Source organism: Panthera uncia, chromosome F1, assembly GCF_023721935.1.
Source record: "Panthera uncia isolate 11264 chromosome F1, Puncia_PCG_1.0, whole genome shotgun sequence".
Lineage (NCBI taxonomy): Eukaryota > Metazoa > Chordata > Mammalia > Carnivora > Felidae > Panthera > Panthera uncia.
Genome location: NC_064813.1, coordinates 23,676,200 through 23,692,281, shown reverse-complemented (window position 1 = coordinate 23,692,281; position 16,082 = coordinate 23,676,200). Strand labels below are relative to the sequence as shown.

Sequence of the window (16,082 nt, the reverse complement as noted above, 5' to 3'; positions counted from 1 at the left end):
ACTTGACACATAAACATTAATGAGTTTTTAGGCAGAGAAGTCAGACTAATCTGCGAAGTGCACCAACATCAAGAGTATTGGCTTTGGGATGATTTGAAGAATGTGCTTGTCATCTAGAGTCTGAGGGGGAAGGGTGTGGAGTGATGAAGTTACAGTAGTGCGGCCATTCCTTCTGGTTATTTCTCAGCCACGCTACAAAGCCCTAAGCTGTTCCAAGATGTGAGGGAGCATGTGTGTAGATAGGACGCTAGCTCTTGCTGTTTAGCAAGAATCTAATTGCTTAACTTCTGTTTCAGCATGTTAAACGCTATCTTTTTTGTTTTTTGTTTTTAATTTTTTTTAACGTTTGTTTATTTTTGAGACAGGGAGAGACAGCATGAACAGGGGAGGGTCATAGAGAGAGGGATACACAGAATCTGAAACAGGCTCCAGGCTCTGAGCTGTCAGCACAGAGCCTGACGCGGGGCTCGAACTCACGGACCGCGAGATCATGACCTGAGCCGAAGTCGGACGCTTAACCGACTGAGCCACCCAGGCGCCCCGAGTTAAACGCTATCTTAGTGATATTAAAAATCCCTAAATGTTCCTGCCTAGGGACCTGACTAACATTATTAACTGGCCACGTTTTATATTGTTTTTCTTCATATTTCTTGGTGTAACCTTTGGGACAATGAACGATATAATGTCCTTATTGTTTCGCCATCTTCATTCCCCTATTTCCAGAGCTTCCCCTGGAGACCAGAGAACTTTTTGCAAAGGAGGGAAAGGTGAAGGAGGAGGCAGCTCCGGTTCCCTATCCACACAGCTTTAGAAGCTGGGGAATATGTCATGGCTACAAACGAGGCCAATTACATTCAACAGGTCTACCTAGGTTTGAACTAATCAAGAAGGAAGGCATATCAGGAAAGAATGTGTAAACTGTTTACAGTCTATACTGTATGTAGTATGGTCGGTTGCAGCCAAGAGAGGGGCCAGCTGGCTTCCCAGGCAGGCCTGCCCCTGTGGAATTGGTGGGTTTGGTGCTTAAGAGTGGAAAGTCTAGGTACTCGGTTTCATGAGTTCACTCAGAGCTGATTAAGCCCTAAGGGACTGACACTATCCAAACTTGCAAGAAACCCAGATAGGTAAACCAGAATTTCATAAATTTTTGCTGAAAAATGAGTGCTTACCAGTGGGCTCATATTCTCAGTCAGAGGAGAGTCTACTTGGGGGAAGTCAAATTACTTATGAAATAAATCTTTGATGAGCCAGCAGAAAAAATTGAAGTGGGTGGTTGTAATGCCTGGTTCAGAGCCGTAGAAGCCACAGCCACTTGGAGACTCCAGAGCTCCTTCTCTGTTTATAATACTGTTATCTACCAGAAGAAAACCTGGCAGATAGGCTTTTCAAAGTCCAATGCAATGTTTTTGATTACCACTTATTTCTTGGTTCTTTCTCTTCTTCATTACTTTGATTAGTCAAGCTGACTCTGTAGGTGAAAGATTAGTTAATTGGTTTTCCTTTGCATATAAATCTTATGAAAGATATGGGCATTATAAAGTCATTAGATGACAGGCGTTCGTAAAATACAATGGGAAAATCAGATGCATGCAGAGTCCTCATGTTCAATAGCCCCAGAGCCCTCTCCTTGCCCTCATCACCGTTCCCTTACTGTGGTGTCAAACACAAAACCAGAGGGACGGTCAGGTGCTAAAATACCACCTGTGCCTGGTTGCAGTCTTCTGTGATTGCAGTGAAAGGTGATCCTATCTTTCTTTGGTAGTTGATAAATAGCACGCTGTGGAAAGTCACTTAGCCAAAAGTTCCTGCACAGCAAATTTGAGGCTAAAACACAAGTAAAAAAGTTAGTGGAGCTGGAGCTTAATCTCTTGGTTACCATATGAGAAGGTTCATTCTTTCAGTTGGCTTTGTAAACTATTTCACCACAAAACAAACCTCAAAGCCACATTCTGGCTTGGTTGGGTGGGTGTCTGGTTTGTTTCTTGGTTGGTTCATGTTTTAGTGGGGATGCTACAGTAGTGTCACAGTTTCTAGAGAAGACACTTTCATACCAGCTTTCCATGTTTTTCATTGCTAAATTCAAGGGACAGGGTTAAGATACCTTATTTGGTTATCACTTTCCCTATAATCCTTTATGCTAATAACTTTCAGTGGACAGAAAAGATGTCTGTTTATTTCTGTCTATGTAGGCCCACATGTAATTAAGTTCTTAATTATTTTTTCCAAAATGTAAATAGCTTTACTGGTTTTCTTTATTATAACAGTGATATTACACTCATTGTAAAACAAATAAGTTAATGGTGGCTTTCTCATGATAATGAAATGCTACATATAGAGTGATATTGCCCCGTTAATTCTTTGCCTTCAGAGCCCTCCACTTACTAACCCTGGAGGGGTGCAGAGTAAAGCATGAGGCCCGTGGACATGTAGTAGACTGGCAGAGGCAGAGTAGACACTTTGCATATGTGATCCTGCTGACTTCACAGCAGTCTTTCAGAGGGATTCCTAGAATTTTCAGTGTATAGGTAAGAAAGTGGAAGCCTAAGCAAGTTAAGCGAATTGCCCACAATCACTTGGGGAATGAGTGGCAGAGCGGGGATTTGAACCCACTCCCCTGACCACAGCCTGTTCTGCTTCCATCTGTTATGACTCTGAGATGAGAGCACCAGGCTGTGATTCGGGAAATTTAGTCTCAACACTTAGCAATGGCAACGTGGACAAGTCCCTGACCTTGGCCAACATGATTTCTCAGGTCCTGCGGGGCTCTGTGTGTATTCTGAGACAAAATTTTTTTAAAAAATTGTTTTTTAAGTTTATTTATTTATTTTGAAAGGAGAGAGAATTGGAGGCAGAGAATCCCAAGCAGGCTCGGTGCTGTCAGCACAGAGTATAGTGCGGGGCTCGAGCTCACCAACCTTGAAATCATGACCTGAGCTGAAATCAAGAGCCAGATACTTAACTGACTGAGCCACCCAGGTGCCCGAGACTTTTTTTTTTAAGAACATGTCCCAGTGGAACAACTTGATACCCCAATTTAACGATCTTTTTTTATGATTATAATGTACATGGTTAGAAAAATCCGTTTCTTCACATAGGTGACCATGTCTACCTTAAAAAAAAAAAAAAAAACACCCTGCATGAACAAAGCCATTGGCTTCATCTGCGCTCACATCCCTCACTGATCCTGAGATCAGTGCGATCCCTCTGGAGCCATAGGTAACTGAGAGCAGCAGGGCCCAAGGTGTGGGACTTTCACTGACTCTTTATTTGTGAATATTTTCTTAACCCCTCTCACAGGGACCGGATGCTGATGTTTGAAGAGCTTTCAGATATCTTCTCTGACCATAATAACCATTTGACCAGCCGGGAACTCCTAATGAAGGTGGGTCTCTAGGTGGAAGTGCTGGGTCACATTGTCTCCAGCTCTGGAATCCCTTCAAGGCGGGAGTGGCTTGAGGGCTCCTTACATTCCTACAGTCCCAGGAGAAAGCCTGAAGGGACTAGAAGGCAGAAATTTTGTGGGTTTTTTTGGTGCCCAATCTAAGGAGCTTGGGGCTGAGAAAACTGAAAGTCCAGTCCTTGGCTTCCCGGTTACACAACCAGATTGTGAAACTTGTCCTCCAGTGTGTATCTATTCGAGCTGCTCTGCAGATAGGTGGGTGAGAGGCCCTGGAGTATCCCTTCTCAGCAAAACATCTTCTAGAATGACAGAGACCAAGCCTGCAATTCCACATCCTTTATCTGGACTAAATTGCACAGTCTGTCAGCAGTATTTATTGAACGCCAAGTGAGTGCTGACTTCTGAACTACAGGCAGATAAAAGTGTAGCTTGGTTTATTTTATTTCTCCAGACATTTGTTGAGTGTCCAATATTCATAAAACATTGGAGCAGCCTCTAGGAATATGAAGGTGACCAACACAGACCCTGTTTTCAAGAATTCATCCTCTGGGTGGTGGATGTTGGCACTAAACAAGAACAGTCAAGTAAAGGTACAAATAACAGGTTGTGAAGGATCATCAGAAGGGAACATAGGCCAGATCCTATCTTCACAGCCTTTCTAGAAATTTACTGTGGATAAAAATCTACAGTAGATTGTATCATCCTTGTTTTGCAGATAGCCAAGACTCAGAGAGGTAAATAATACCTCTTAAATCACACACCTGGTAGGTGGTGGAGCTAGAATGTGAACCCTGCCTAGTGAGACTCTAAAACCTGTGTTTTTATCACTTAGCCATAAAATTGTAAATTCCTACCACTTAGGAGTAGGGGATAGGGTAGATCAGAGAAAACTTCACAGAGAAGATAAATTAGTCATTGAACAACTGTTAACTGAACATTCATTATATACTAGGCATCACATTGAAGGCAGTCTCTGATCTTAAAGAGATTACAGTCTCATGGTGGAGGCAGAGAAGTAGACAATTATAAAATCGTATAACATGCATTACCATAGGGGGAAGCTGTGAACTGGGCGATTAGAGGATATGATCCTTGTCCTTGGTCTCTTTTTCTGTAAATTGGAGACAATAAGAGTATTTAGTCCACTGACATCATAGAATTGTTTTTGAAGATTCACTAAGAGAAAATATTTGAAAGCACTATGCAAATGTGTTTTTAGTATTTGGCATGCTCTGTGCACAATATGAAGCCAAAGTATGCCTAACAAATGAACGCAAATGAAGTACGTGCTACACGTGCAAGCTTAGAGCAGACACGTGGAGTAGGGATGCAAGTCTAGCGGAGGTGGGGTTGCTGAGAAGAGGCATCCAGTTGATGACTGTTAACATTAGTCATTCCTATAAGGGCGTCTGTTAGACTGTTGTCCTTCTAAGTGCTACTCCTCCTTCAGGTCTCACTGTGGACTCTGCTGGGTACTCAGACTGTCTCCCTGCCAGTCTGAAAGCCTCTTGCAGGCAGGGACTGGGTTTGTTTTTTCACTGTTACATCCCTAATGCCTAACACAGTGACTGGCATGCCGCAAGTGTTCAGAAACTACATTCACCTGCATGAGTTGGTGGGCCTTATGAGTCACATGACTTTCAGAACCCGCCCACTCTTAGCCCTTCTTGGAGTAGGTGATATGAGCAAGGCAGTTTCTGCTGATGCTGACTCTGGATTTGGCCTACCTGATTAACTGCACACTAAACAGTGCTTGCTGAGATCGTGTTACTCCCTGCTTCACATCCCCCTGGATTTGCAGACTTTAGATGGAAACTCATCTGGCTGGAAGGAGATGGCTTAGTGGTCTCCCTGTCAGTAATACACAGCTAGACTAACTGGAGCCACATATTCAAATCCCAATAGCTCTGAGTCATCCTTCCAATGTAGATAAATTGAACGCTGTGCAGCTGATTGCCTAGTGGTAGTCTTCTGGCTGAAACCTTAGAAGCAAAGCTATGTGTAGACATTAAAGGTCCTGTAAACTTTCTTAAATGTAGAACTTTACCCTAGTGCTCTTAGTTAAATTTCTTATACATGGCTCAGATCCCAAGGAAATGAAAAACTTGGCTATGAATTCATGTGGTCTGTGCATTATCATTAACGATAGTGTAATGTTCTGGCCAGGCCATATGTGTATGTAGGTCCTTTTCCAGTCACCTTTGTTGATCATTCTTCATATGAAGTCTATAATTTGAGTGTTAATTCTCAGCACAGTTGTTAAAAAAAATGAAATCAAGGTACTTGGGTTCTCAAAAGAACCACTGAGGAAAACTGCTGGCCTCTGTTTCTAATATGATTTACAGTTGGGTAATCTTAGTCTTAAAGACCTGTCTTCTCTTCTGCTTCTGGGTGGACGTCATGGTCCACCTCTGTGCTGTTATGGCTGAGGTATCATAATAATTAGCAAAAAGCTAAGGTTTTCATTGTAATTGTTGGAAAAAGTGTTTTTATTTTTCTCAAAGGTTATCTTTTTTTTAAAGTTTATTTATTTATTTTAAGAGAGAGAGTGTGAATAGGGAAGAGGCGGGGGGGGGGGGGGGGGGGGAGAGAGAATCCCAAGCAGGCCCTGCACTGTCAGCACAGAGCCCGATGTGTGGCTCGATGCGGGGCTTGAACTCATGAACCGTGAGATCATGACCTGAGCCGAAATCAAGAGTCGGATGCTTAATTGACTGAGTCACCCAGGCACCCCTCAAAAATTACCTTAAACCTGTTATCACCTTATGATTTCTGGAACTTTGATAACTCTGAGCAGATAAATTGTAGAGTCCGTGAATTTTAAAGCAGTAGGAAAGCAGAATGCCACCAAATCATCCTGGATCTTGGGAATCTTGGTGAGAACTCTCCCTGGTTGAACTGATATAAACAACCACGAGAAAGGCCTAGGAATTTGGCTGTGGTAGAGATGGATATGTAGTGAAGTTCCAAAACATACTGAAGTCAGGGTTGGAGCAGCGGCTGTTAGGACTGGGAAGGCCCTTTCAGGTAGTTACCATTAATTTCTGGGCTACCACGTAAGCAATACTGATTGAGAAGAATCCAGTGCCTGTGGAACAGCCTGGTAGAAGAGACCCCTCTGAGGCCCGGGAACAGGATGGCTGAGGGCAGCCGATCTCTGTCAAAGATAGAGGTAGAGAGAAGGTGGGACTCAGGTGAGAAATTTTCACTGGAGAGGGAGGGGAAGGGGAAAGAGAGAGAGGTGGAGGAGGACAGATACCAAACAGAGAGGGAGGGAATGTAAGAAGGAAGAAGGAGGTTGATGGAGAAAGAAAGAGAGATCTGGAATTCATCCCAACATGGGCAGTCATTAAGGGTAACATTTCCAAAGACATGAATGTAGTGCAAAACAAGAAGGTGACTTTGGCAGAACGAAGAGGCACTAAGAGCCTGAGCATGGCCAGCAGAGGAGCCTAAGGAGCCAGAGTGAGGCCATCAGCAAACCTGTGAAAAGTTCCAGGGAGTTTCAAGGGATTGGTGGTGTAAGAGCTGCGGAGCGAAGGATTTGGGGCAAAGAAGGAGAAAACTGACACCGTTTGAGGTGCAAGTGTAGGTGTTCAATTGGCGCCTCATCTGGGAGAGCTGGCACCAGTCGGTCTCTTGAGTTACCCAGCCGGGAGTGGAATCTCACTGTCGAGAAACGCGAGGTCATGAAATGAGCAAGCCTGTCCTGAGCGCTCTTCCCTTCTCTCTGCTATTCTGTGGCTCTCAGGAGCCTTTTAACCTGTCAGAAATCCTTCTTAAGAGTTTTAGATATATCTTCAATAATTTCTGCACACAATTGACAAACTGGAAGGGAACCAGAGGGACTCACACAGGAAAGGGACACTTACCTTCAAGTCAGACAGAAATGATTTCTCACTCCAAGCAAATTCTTCAGAAGACGGGAGGGCTCACTCATCACCACCTAGCATGGGAAATGGCACATTTTAGGCTGCTTTCATTCATTCCCCAGGATAAAACTCTTAAGTAGGAGTTCGTTAAATGATACCGCTCCTCATTATTATTTGTCATAGGGAGAATTGCAATAGATCATGAGTCACTGCAGGTTCTGGACCCAGGTTAAGGCAGGTGAATGATAGAGGCCATTGGTGCCTCGCTGACATCGGAGAGGCCAAGTCACTGCAAAAGATGCTTTTGCAGCATGTGGCAGGGAAAGGTCACATGCTGTGGTGATATTATAAACCCCAGGAAGACTGACCGAGGAAAAGCTACTGTAGAGCTTATACCCAACTGAATTGTGAAATTTGCCCCCCATTCATACAGTTCCTGGAAAATGAGAACTTAACAAGACCTTGAAACCACAAAACCAAAACACTGTGTTCAGTCAGCAAACTGGAGTTTAGTCACTATTGTGGAAGAGTTTGTTGTAACAACAGACAGGAGGAGAGAAAGGGTAGCCGTCCGTCGTCAGGCGCCAGGAGGAAGGATTGACTTGTAAGAGTTCCAAACCTGAGGAGCAACTTGCGAGGATGGATTGGCCGAGAAAAATGGGGGAAAAAATGTGTGAAGGTCTGGCTTTCATAGGTTAGTGCCGCACCATGATACTGGACTTCCTCAGAAAACTTCCGGTACAAAAGTTTCCTTTAGCTAAGAAATACCACAGAAATCATCCCTTTTCTTTCACAGAATGCTGGCACATGTATTTCAGGCCCAGATCAAGAAATCACAAAATGTACTGAGGAAGCGATCTTCATTTCCAGGACATGTGATTACTCTGAGTGAAATTCAGGATATGTAAAAATTGTCTCCCGTTTGGGAATTGCCTGCCTTCTATTGACCATTGATGTTATCCCCGAAATCAGGGTTCTTCTTACAAAGCAGGGGGAACACAGGATAATCGGAGGCCAGCAGACCTTACTGCAATTAGACCACTTGCAACAAGCCAACCAAACATTTCTATAAATTCAGCCCAGAGCCTGCTGGAGGCCTCTTCATTTTGTGTGGCACCGGGTGGCTGTGCAGAGGTTCTGTACCGGAAGCTAGAGGCCCCTATGTTTCTTCCTAGTGGCCTTCTCCATCACTCTCCTCTGTGTGTGCTTCTGTGTCGTAGGAAGGAACCTCAAAATTTGCAAACCTGGACAGCAGTGTGAAAGAAAACCAGAAGCGGACTCAGAGGAGGCTTCAGCTCCAGAAGGACATGGTACGTATGGCCCCCGGTCTTCCCCGAGGGTCCATCAGAAGGCAGCCCTATGTGGGCGGTGGGGCTCCTGCCTGGCACCCCGTCTACAGGATGCCCCTGCTTTCAAGAACGGTCTCCAACCTCTCAGCAACCCTGGGAGGTCTGTAGCAGAGACATTGTCACTCCCGCTCCCATGTGACCCAGTGGCAAATAAACACCGAGAGTCACAAATCTGAGCATTCTCTGGAGCGTTTGTTCTTCTAGAGGTAAGGCAGAGTCTGCCGCGGGTAGGCTCCCTTCCCTCTTGCTGGCTTCCTCCATCCACTTCTGCCCTTGGAAGCTGCTGCTACCTTGGCCTTGAGACCTCCTGGGCTTCAGTTCCCCAACAGGAATGCCTGCTCTAGTCAACTTTGGACACACGGTGACCCAGGACGTGGGTGCTGAGGAAAGTGTCTGCTCCCAGGAGGACTTGGTCCACATACTGGCAGATCTTTTCGTTTGTTCGAAACCCTCTCCATTTTCCACTTTCCATACTAATCCCAAGGACTAACCAGACCTTTTTTCCCCTAGTTTTTCAGTACTGAAAGGAGTACCATACCTTCCTCCTTAAGACTGAGAGATAGTTACCATCTTTAGCCTTATTTTAAAAACTCTTCTTTTAGCATGGAAGGGGAAAACCAGAGAGAGGAGATGAAAGACTGACAACCTTTCTCCTCTTCGGAAGGTTGGACATAAATCAGAAACGTTGAGTTTGAATGATAGGACTCTTCTGTAACATAAAGCCGGTAAAACATTTCACAGCATTTCAGACTTTTTTTTGGTTGTCCAAAGATAAGTTAAAAATAGCTATTAAAAAAATTATTTTAGTTCAGGCTGAGACCTTGTGCTCATAACAGGGAAGGACAAAACTGCCTCTGAGAATGAGTCCTTAAGGTGAACCTCTGCCGGAAGTTCTGGCCAAGAACTCCTACTTAGAGTTTTATCCTTCTGTGAACACTCTCGAACATACTTGTATGATCTCCTAGCCAGCCTCACATGGAGCAGCCTGGTCTTGCCCTGGCTGAGACATTGTTTTCTTTCAGAACTTCCATATGTGCCTGAATGATGTGAGGAGAAGGCATCCATGCAAGCCCCTTTTTATTTTCTCTCCAGAATGGTTAGTGCCTCAGTGGCTTTAGGGAGAATTGACATGATATCAAAGGAAATTTGGTGACATCAATACTGTGTACACCTGCCGTCACAGTGATTCTACCTTCATTTCCAAGGGACAATTTTTTTTTAAGTGAACTTTTTATTATGGAGTTTACAGAAAAGTTCCAGAGAATGCATAGAGTTTCTGTGAAGCCCTCACTCCGTTTCCCCGATTGTTAACACCCTCTCTCGCTGTGGCACATCTGTCGACACTAAGGCACTAACACCTGCATGCTACTGTGAACTAAAATCCAGACTCTGTTCGGGCTTCACCACTTTTGCATTGGTATGCTCTTTCTGCTCCGGGAGCCTGGCCAGGGAACCACACCGCGTTTAGCGGTCCTGTCTCCCCAGTCTGCTCTGCTCTGTGATAGTTTCTCGTGACCTTGACAGTCTTAGGGAATACTGTCTTGTTATCCTTAGGATGGCCCACGGTAAGAGTGTGTCTGTGCTGTTTTCTAGTGAATATGCTGAGGTTATGGGTTTGGGCGAGGACTATCACAGAAGTAAAGTGCCATTCTCATCACATCCTATCAAGGAGTGTGTGACGTGTGGTGTCGTCGGTGATGTTCGCCTTAGTCACTTGGTTAAAGTAGTATTTTGCCAGATTTTCCACTTTGAAGTTATTATTTTTCCCTGTGCCACCTCTGTACTTTGGAAGTGAGCCACAAAGTCTAGCCCAAGAGATCATTTTAATAGTGACACTCCACCTTCTTGTGGCATCCAGTCTCCTTCAGTGTATGGCGTTCCACTCCTACCGATGGTGAGGCCATTCCAAACCACCAGGAGTATCCACACACTCTTAAAGAGAAAAGGCATCCCTTGAACAGCGTGCACACAATATGAATCCTTCCGTGAACACCCTCGAACGTACTTGTATGATCTCCTGGCTGTAAGGCTTGTTTTCATAACTTTGAAAGTTAGAGATTGGGTGATAGAATGCCTGTCTTTTTTAGAAGTTTTAAAAACTTCATTCACGGAGGTTAGCCCTAATGGCCCCAAGTCAGGTCTTGAATGGACTGTAACTTTTCTCCAGATGTTGTCAAAGCCCACCCGGCCATTCAGAGACTGCTGCTTTCATCTATGAACGGTCACTTGCCCCATTTGGCCAACAATAGGCTCATTCACTTCCGCGCGGAGGCTGTTGAAACCCTTCAACTTTTCAGTCACGACAAAGACCATTTTGGTGTGCTTGCTCTTCAGGGCGTGATGCAGGGAACTGTGCCCTACCTGGGCACCTTCCTGACCGACCTCACCATGCTTGACACTGCTCTTCAGGACTACATTGAGGTGAGTCGTGTGCACCTGGTGACTCAGATACCCAAGAGAGAAATTCACTTAATTGGTGTCTGTTGAGGGCCTATTATGTATCTGGCACTGTGTTCAGTACCACGAGGAATACAAAGAAGAGTAAGTGGCCCACAGTTCAGTGCGAGCTCTACATCGAAGCAGGCAGTGACTGTGGAAGTAGTAAGATTTCCGACAGAAATGCAGTGAGAGAAGAAAACAGGCCACCATCAGTTCCACACGCGGGGGTGACAGCAAGGCCTCATGAAGGAGCGGGTGTGAGAAAGACCTTATGTTGAGTAGGACTTTGGCACGTGGGCCTGAAGGGTGATCTGTCTTTATATTCCACTTGGTGGGGTAGGGAGGCAGTCAGATGCCCCGAGGCGCTCTGGTACTGTCTCCTGCATGCGTGCATGCTCTCTCTCTCTCTCTCTCTCTCTCTCTCTCTCAGTGGGAAGAGAAGTGAAATTTAAGCCACTTGTTAGTAGCTGTAATAAAATACTAAGTGGAGAAGAAATTTGACATTTGAAATGAGATTTAAGGATTGCTCGTGTATCTAAGTTTACCTCCCCTCCCTGGTTATCTCATGAGATGAGCCTGCTTTCACTCCATCAGAATTAGCAGGCGGGGCAGTTGTTTTGCACAAACCTACTTCTGAGTTCCTTGTGCTGTTGTGGGCATGTGCATTCATTTTGCATTTCCTGAGCTCTATCTCTTCCCGTCCTCTGCCTCGGCTTATCTCAGGAAACACTCATTCGCATTGGGGAATTTTGGGGGAGTGACCAGTGATCTCGAAGTTAAATTCAGCCTACTGAGAACAGGAGCCGCAGGATGAAGAATTGAAACTTAAGTTTTTGTGAGGCTGTGTAGAAAGGACTTCCCTTTTGATAAACCATTGACAATTTGGTTTCCAGTATGAGTCAATGACCGTCTGTTTTTGTTGCTTTGGGTCAAGAAATAAAGCGTAATGGAACATGTACTCAAGCTTTTGCCCTTACTGGCTCTACAAATATATTTGGATTCTGAATTGTAACTTCCTTATCATTACTACTTTAGCTCATTTCAGACTTTTTCTTTTTAATTTATATTACATATGTATATATATACATACATATATATATATATATATATATATATATATATATATTTAGAGAGAGAGAGAGTACATGTGTGGGCAGGGGAGAGGGGCAGAGAGAGAGAGAAAATTTTAAGCAGGCTCCACGCTCAGCATTGAACTGGATGTGGGGCTTGATCCCATGACCCTGGGATCATGACCTGATCCTAAATCAAGAGTCAGAAGCTCAGCCACTCAGGCATCCCAGTATCAGACATTTTATAAGAAGGCTGTCTGCCTATCCTGTCCTATTATAATTAAAAGAATGTTTTTCTTGAAGCAAATGCTGCTTCTCTTCCTACATAGGAGCTAAAATTGTAGTGTCATTAATAATTGTGACTTTATTATCCCTGTGATATATTTTAATGAGACATGGGACAATGTAGGGCTGTGTTTCAAAGTAGCTTGGTTTGTCACTATTTTTTTAATTTAATTTCTTTCAGGGTGGGCTGATAAACTTTGAGAAAAGGAGAAGGGTAAGTAGAGGTCTTGGCTGTAGTTTTCCATTTTACTTCGTCTGGGCATAAAAAAAAAAAAGAAGAGGAGACTTAAGTTTTCAGTTAGCATCTATCAAGCATTTATCATATACCATTGTGACTTGTGCCTTCCTATGTATTACTCCCCCAGAGTGCTGTGAAGTAGGTTTTATCTTCCTCAACTTGACCAAGGGTCTCCTGGTAGTGGACCCAGGACACAAGCCCTGTCCTGCTGCTCCAGAACCCACATTTCTTTCCTTACCACCCCCTGCCCCGCCCATCTCATTGTTTCTAATTAGCTTGGGCAACAACAGGTTCACCCTGTGAAGGAGAAGGGCCTTTATAAGAGTAAATGACATAGAAGAGTTAATAAAGATGATGAACTCTTGGTCTGAGGGAGGAAAGGAGAGGATCTTCACTGTTACATGCGGATGGTTATTCTTTTCCTTTCTTGTCAACACGAGAAGGGGGTGTTCAACGTCAACTTGAATGTTTCTGTGGATAGAATAGTGGATAGTTTTGCACTGCTCTGAAAAAGATAGAACAGAGCCTTGAAAATTTACTATGGTTTTAGAGTTAAAATAGTGTGTTTGAAGAGATATGTAAATGATTCAAAGGAGAATGAGCAAAATAATGCCTTCACCGCCCCCACCCCCGCCCAGCACTCCTTGTTCTTTACTTATTCATTCATTCATTCATTCATTCATTCCACAAATATTGCTGGCATACTTTACTTAACATGGGTGGACCACTCTGATAGGTTTGGGGATTGCAGCAGAGAAAACCCGGAGCCCCCTGCCCTCATAAAGTTCACAATCCAGGAGGAAGGTAGACAGTAAGGAAGTTATAATACAGCGGATAAGGGCTTGTGAGAAGTAGAGGGTATCACAGGAATATGTAGGAGGGGCATCTATCCCCAACTTGTGGAGCCAGAGAAACTTCCAGGAGGAAATAACATTGAGTTAAAATCAAAACTTCAGGAGCCAACCAGGCTGAGCTCACTGGTAACAAGATACGCTAACATGGGCAACTTTAAGTCTCCTGTCCCTGGCAGAGTAGAGCATGATGATAAATATTCCTTAAGGATATGGAGACCAAGAGCTGAAGTCATTGTATGGGAAGTTGATGCCCACAGAATCTGCTCATTGTTGAATTTCTTCTGTCATGTCCTGGAATGATAAAACAAATTTACTTATTGCCCTCCAGAGTTACCCATCTTTGTCCTTGATCTTGGGAATAACCCTGGATGGTACTCTCTTTCCTTTTAAGACTAGCATGTTAAACCTTTGGAAAATTTGAGTATTAAAGCTAAAGCTTATACCCTTTGTTGACTTAAAAAAAAATCTTTATTGAAACATCGGAAGAAGTATAAATAATACTGGACATAATTATATACTTGCTTCTCTTCTGAGCTTTAAAAGATTTAGTTAAAGGATTTACTGGAGTAGTAAAAACCCAAGGATTCAGGAAATCCAAACATTTGAGTTTATGAGGCCCTAGACTGTTTAGCTTTTCAGCTCTACCCAAACTTATTTACTGAGGGGTAAGGGTTGAAGAAAATGGGGAAGGGGAACCTAGGAGCCTCCTGACATAAAGTTCATTTTTGCCTTTATCTTTTAGGACATAGTCATGGAAATTTGAAATGTACTTTGAAAGTACACAACTTTAAAAAATAACTTTTCTATCCCTAGAATGAAAACATAAAAGAGAAAAAGGAAGCCACTGTGGCTTTAGGTAATAACTAGTTTGGGTTGCTCTGCTAGCTTGTTTTATTCATATAAATTGCTTTTTCAAGGAGAAGGGAGGATTGACAAATAAACATACAAAGACTTCAGGGATTTAGAGTTAAAATTAACAATTCTTTTTTAATTTTTTTATGTTTATTTTTTAGAGAGATAGACAAGAGTGTGAATGGTGGAGGGGTAGAGAGAGAGAGGGAGACATAGAACCTGAAGCAGGCTCCAGGCTCTGAGCTGTCAGTACAGAGCCCGTTGCGGGGCTCGAATCCACAAACTGTGAAGTCATGAACTGAGCTGAATAAAGTCAGATGCTCAACCAACTGAGCCACCCAGGCGCCCCTAAAATTCACAATTCTTTTATTTCTAAGAAAGGCAGTACTTGAGAGTTCTCCTCGATGTTTTTCTCCATTGTTTATCCTAATGTGGTGTGTTTTCATGTTGAAAAGATGTATACACTATTTGGTTGGCCTTTTTATTTACTTTCTTTTTGGTGTTCCGTCTGCTGTAGGAATTCGAAGTGATTGCCCAAATAAAACTCTTACAGTCTGCCTGCAACAGCTATTGTATGACCCCAGACCAAAAGTTCATCCAGTGGTTCCAGAGACAGCAGCTTCTAACAGAGGAGGAAAGGTAGGTACATGTACTGCCTGTCAGGATAGAGCTAAGGCGTTGGCGAGAGGAATACTACATCCAGTTCCTCACTTGCCCCTTTATTCAGCAACTATTTATTGACCAGCTATCAGATTCTAGATCCTCCGTCTCCGAAGGGTAATGGTATAGCAGGAAAAGCTGAACTGATGTGTCAGAAGATGTGCTTTCACATTCTTGGCTCCACCATTTATTTATCTTTGTAACCTTGAACAAGTCACTTTTTCTGCCTGATCTTCAGCATACTCATCTATAAAATGCTTGTGAGGATTAAGTGAAATCATATTTGGAAAAGCATTGTTAAAGTGAAGGTCACCACCACCACCGTCACCATGTTTGTCATTTTTGTTCATTGGTACCGGCTTTCCAGGGAGCTTTCAACTGGGAAGGAGAGACAGATTCATGAAAAATTGAAATATGGTGGGTAACTAAACTGCTACGGGATCTGGAGGCAGGAACATTTCTTCAGGATGAGGGAAGGTAGGGAAGATGATCGAAAAGGTGTAAATATTTGGGCTAGGCTGTGAAGGAAAAGGTAAGATTTCACCAGGAGAAGTGGGAAAGAAAATTCCGTACAGAGGGAAGAACATGAACAAAGGCTTGGTGGCCTGACATGGTTGGCATTTGGAAGAACAGTGAGAATTCTGTTGGCTGGGACACAAGGGACAGTTTTCAAAGTCTTGGTTGATATGCATGGAAAAGGACATCAACTCCAGTGCTTTGACTGTTGGCCCAGCGAGGGTGTTAGTCTTTACCCTGTAGTCTAGCAGATTGGAATCTACAGGCCATATCTGGCACACCACATGTTTTTACATTTTTAAATAGTTCAAAAAAAAGGGAAGATTGTAACATGGACAGTTATTTGACATCTAAGTTTTAGTATTTGTAAATAAAGTTTTATTGGAAGACAGCCCATTCATTGACATCTTATTTATGGTTGCTTTCATGCTTTAAAGGCAGCTAATTAGGTGGGAGAGAGACCGTATAGCCCGCAAAGCCTAAAACACTTACTATCTGGTCCTTTACAGAAAATATTTGCTGACCCCTGCTGTAGACTGGGGGATAT

The 16,082-nt window shown here is 43.5% G+C and overlaps 1 protein-coding gene across 2 annotated transcripts in view; it reads left to right on the top strand.

The window, feature by feature from the left end:
- The window catches only part of RGL1 (ral guanine nucleotide dissociation stimulator like 1), a 257,439-nt gene that overhangs the window by 219,391 nt on the left and 21,966 nt on the right, over nucleotides 1-16,082 (top strand). For both annotated transcript variants that reach the window (XM_049634098.1, XM_049634097.1), the window contains 5 exons: nucleotides 3,298-3,382; nucleotides 8,493-8,582; nucleotides 10,956-11,042; nucleotides 12,597-12,629; nucleotides 14,877-14,998. In XM_049634098.1, coding sequence (XP_049490055.1) covers nucleotides 3,298-3,382; nucleotides 8,493-8,582; nucleotides 10,956-11,042; nucleotides 12,597-12,629; nucleotides 14,877-14,998 — 417 coding nt within the window. The remainder of the gene's footprint in view (nucleotides 1-3,297; nucleotides 3,383-8,492; nucleotides 8,583-10,955; nucleotides 11,043-12,596; nucleotides 12,630-14,876; nucleotides 14,999-16,082) is intronic.